The sequence below is a fragment of the Aegilops tauschii genome, chromosome 7, assembly GCF_002575655.3.
Source record: "Aegilops tauschii subsp. strangulata cultivar AL8/78 chromosome 7, Aet v6.0, whole genome shotgun sequence".
Classification (NCBI taxonomy): domain Eukaryota; kingdom Viridiplantae; phylum Streptophyta; class Magnoliopsida; order Poales; family Poaceae; genus Aegilops; species Aegilops tauschii.
The window spans coordinates 597,844,464-597,848,442 of NC_053041.3; the positions used below are offsets into that span (position 1 = coordinate 597,844,464).

At 50.2% G+C, this 3,979-nt stretch overlaps 1 protein-coding gene across 1 annotated transcript; it reads left to right on the top strand.

Moving 5' to 3' along the window:
• Positions 1-606: 606 nt before the first annotated feature.
• Positions 607-3,310, top strand: LOC109753189 (serine/threonine-protein kinase STY13). The gene is made up of 3 exons (XM_020312110.4): positions 607-839; positions 1,360-2,369; positions 2,451-3,310. Exons 2-3 carry the CDS (start codon positions 1,432-1,434, stop codon positions 2,788-2,790), a joined length of 1,278 nt encoding a protein of 425 aa, XP_020167699.1. The 5' UTR covers positions 607-839; positions 1,360-1,431; the 3' UTR covers positions 2,791-3,310.
• The last annotated feature ends 669 nt before the right edge of the window (positions 3,311-3,979 follow it).

Sequence of the window (3,979 nt, forward strand, 5' to 3'; positions counted from 1 at the left end):
ATTCGGGTGCAGACCAGCAAGGAGGCTCTATGCAACATCGGCGGCGACAGGAAATGAACGGAGGGTCTGATTACCGGGACAACGGCAATGAAATTCTTGATTAGAAAAGGAAGGTATGGCCTGTTGCTAGTAAATTATCTTGCATGTTTCAAGATGTTTGTCATGTAACTTGTAAAATTTTGATAGTGTGATCCCTCGACGGCACGTCGCATCTACCTGTGCCTCTTGTCATGATGGTCCTTGTGTTTTCTAGCTAGGTTGTGCCTTCTTCTGGACACCCATTTTTTTCTTTCTCATCTTTACCCCTGTTACATGTACGGTTTTTGGTCCCGGTTTTTCTCATAAACGGGGTCAACTTGCTCACGTTATTAACCCGATTCTCTTATAAACTGACATGTTTTTCTTTAAAAGAGATCAGATCCAGATGGAGAGCTCTCCCCCGGTGACTGTTAAAAAAATTGAAGCCACGGACTGTACTGCGAAATTAAACTGCAGCAGAGGCGGGCCGTCGACGGGCCAGCTGCCCGGCCCAGGAGCGGAGGGCCGGGCCGAGATGGGCCGTCGAACTCTCTCTCACATTATCCTCGCTCGCACCGAGACGACGGTGAAAAAAAGAAAGAGAAGAAAAAGAGAGAGCGAGGCCGACGGGGAATCCATCCCACAGTGAGCTGTTCTTCTCTCTCTCTTTCTCCCCTCCACTCCCGACTTCCCTTCCCTTCCGAGTCGTCGCCTCGCAGGCAGGCGCAGCACGCCAATCCGCCCCCGGATTCCCCCCGCCGTCCGGCCGCCCCCGCCGCTCCCCTCCCCCTCCTCCGGCCGCCGCCCCGCTCCCGGCCGAGGTACGTCCGCCGCGCCCAGTCCGCCCAATTTCACCGCCTGCTGTGCTAGGGTTGCGCTTACTATTTCCTTCTCGTCGGCCGCCGCCGCTCCGCTCATCCGTCCGTCGGCCGGCCGGCGAGAGAGGCTGGCCTAGTTTTTGGGGCTCGGTCGCCGCTCCCGCCTGCTTGATTTTGGAGGCGATTGGCGGTCTCGGCAGGGGGGAGGGCCGAGTTGCCATTTTTTGTGCGAGCCCCCCTGCTTTTAACCTCTGTGGGTTAGTTTTGGTTGGTTTAGGGGTGAATGCGTAGGTAGGGAAGCTTCGGTGCCACGCCTTGCATCGGTCGCGTGGGTGAAGCTCAATTTGGTCTGTGTCAACATAGGTTAAATTTGCTGCTGCTGCTGGATGGATTTTGGGGCCTGCTATCCATACTCCACAGCCGTGCAATGGGCCCGATTTACCTTGTGCTGTGTAGGTTAGGTTATATGTGTTGCACATTTAGATATAGGCAGTAATATACTCTGTCCTGGTTATATATGCAGGGACCATTTCATTGCTGGAGAACAGATCATTTTCAGAAACCCTGCCATCGGTGTGTGTTGCATCTTTGAAAGATGATTGAGGGGGCAAGGTTCCACAATATGCTGGGCGGCGCTGGCATCGGCGGCGGCAGGGGGAAGCTGGAGAACGAGAGCAACGGCTTCTACGACATGCCGTATTACCACAAGGTCGGGGAGAGCTCCCACATGTCGGTGGACAGCGCGGACAACATGAACTCGATGAACTATGTCGGCGGCTCGGTCGCCATGTCGGTGGATAACAGCAGCGTGGCCTCCAACGAGTCCCGCACCGTCATGCTCAACCACCCGGGCCTCCGTGACGTTCCCACACCGAACTATTCGGTTTGCAACAGCGTCATCTATCCCAACAAGGCTGCTGCCTCTGTTCTCAAGGAGGATGCGTTGGCTCGGGTTTTGATGGACCCCACTCATCCGACGGAGATACTCACTAACTATGAGGCGTGGACCATTGATCTGGGGAAGCTGGACATGGGGGCTCCTTTTGCTCAGGGGGCCTTTGGGAAGCTGTATCGGGGAACATACAATGGGGAAGATGTTGCCATTAAGCTGCTGGAGAAGCCTGAGAATGACCTAGAGAGAGCACAGTTGATGGAACAGCAGTTTGTGCAAGAAGTTATGATGCTTTCCACGTTGAGGCACCCAAATATCGTAAGGTTCATCGGGGCATGCAGGAAGTCGATTGTTTGGTGTATCATTACTGAATATGCAAAAGGTGGCTCTGTCAGGCAGTTCCTTGCCCGAAGGCAGACCAAGTCTGTGCCCCTGAGATTGGCAGTGAAACAAGCGCTTGATGTTGCCAGAGGAATGGCATATGTGCATGCCCTGGGATTTATTCACAGGGATCTGAAGTCAGATAATCTTCTAATTTCAGCAGACAAATCCATCAAGATTGCAGACTTTGGAGTTGCTCGAATTGAGGTAAAAACCGAGGGAATGACTCCAGAGACAGGAACCTACCGCTGGATGGCACCGTAAGTCAATTGCATCCACTACCGATGTTTTTTTTGTGTGCAAATGTCTCTCAGATATGCTGATGTCTTTTGCCTTAACAGGGAGATGATCCAGCACAGGCCTTATGATCATAAGGTCGACGTGTATAGCTTTGGGATTGTGCTGTGGGAGCTCATGACCGGCATGCTCCCCTTCACAAACATGACAGCGGTTCAGGCGGCTTTTGCTGTGGTGAACAAGAACGCTCGTCCTGCGATCCCACAAGATTGCCTGCCCGCTCTAAGCCATATCATGACCCGTTGCTGGGATGCAAACCCTGAAGTCCGCCCATCATTCAACGAGGTCGTGACCATGCTCGAGGCTGCTGAAACGGACGTTGTCAGCAATGTCCGTAAGGCACGGTTCCGCTGCTGCATCTCCGAGCCCATGACCACCGACTGAGACTAGTGCCAGGATACAGAGTACCAGAAAATGAAAAATGGGAAGAAGAACGAGGATGGGAAAGGAGGCGACGCAATCTCGATGTACAGACCACACTGATACACCTGGGCGTTGCGTGTGCCTGCCTATCCGAAGGTCTGATGGCTGCCCTGGGGTAAGCTAGGTTCTTCATTGCTGCTTTCTACTATCTTGTCTTGGTTGCATGGGTTGGAGTGATTGTTTGCCAAAATATGGATGATGCTACCTTGTATGTTTTCTGTTTTCTTGGAAGGATGCTATCTGGTATGTTAACAAGGAGCTATGGTATGTATTCTCCACAAGCAAAGAGCTATCTTTGTCTTGTGTTGATAGCGGCTGCATATTCTGAGGTTCCTTCTAGCTGTTGTGTAAATCTGTGTCCATTGCCCGAAGCGTCGGCCTATTAGTGGTCACTATCTCCTGGTTTTTGTTGATTTGAGAATTGAGATGACTGTGTGTACTGCCATTCTTTCACCTCCAAATGCAGTTCATATTGTTCTCATCAGATTCTTCTTCTTTCTGGATCAAGTATTGTCTATGTCAAAAGCTCAAAGCGGAAATGTATGTGCTTGCTTGCTCTGTTGCTCATAATGTACCGTTGGTTGGATTGATATTTCTGCCTTCTTCATTTCAGATTGAAGGTATGCTCGAACTGAATTTTTTGATCGTCCTCAATTTTTCTCTTGAACATACCATCAACCAGATGATCAAAATTCGCTCTTAATGTTTGAGTGACTCCTCTTGACAATACACATTGAAGGTAGTATGTTCAAGAGAAATACTGAGCAGCTGTCAAGTGGGGGTGGGGTTGAAGGTTGATAGCCATGCCATTTTGGACTTAAAGGGGACATTAACCATTAGCAAACGAGGGAAGGAGAACATGTCATGGTCTTCATTTCAGAGCAACTTAGGTGGTAGGCATAACAACAGAAGTTGAGAGAGCTTCCTCTCCGCCATGAGCATCTATGGCATGCCAAGCCCCAGTAAGGCTCTCAATTTGCATCAACATAAGGTCACAAACCATACAATCTTTTCATCAAAATAAAACCTATGGTCCATCGTGAGAGTCCCAGTAAGGTTCTCAATTTCTCTGAACACATATATCAAAATCCAAAATAAACCTTGTTCACCGGTGTTCGACTCTGTTTGTATGTCGCATAACAGAGTGTTT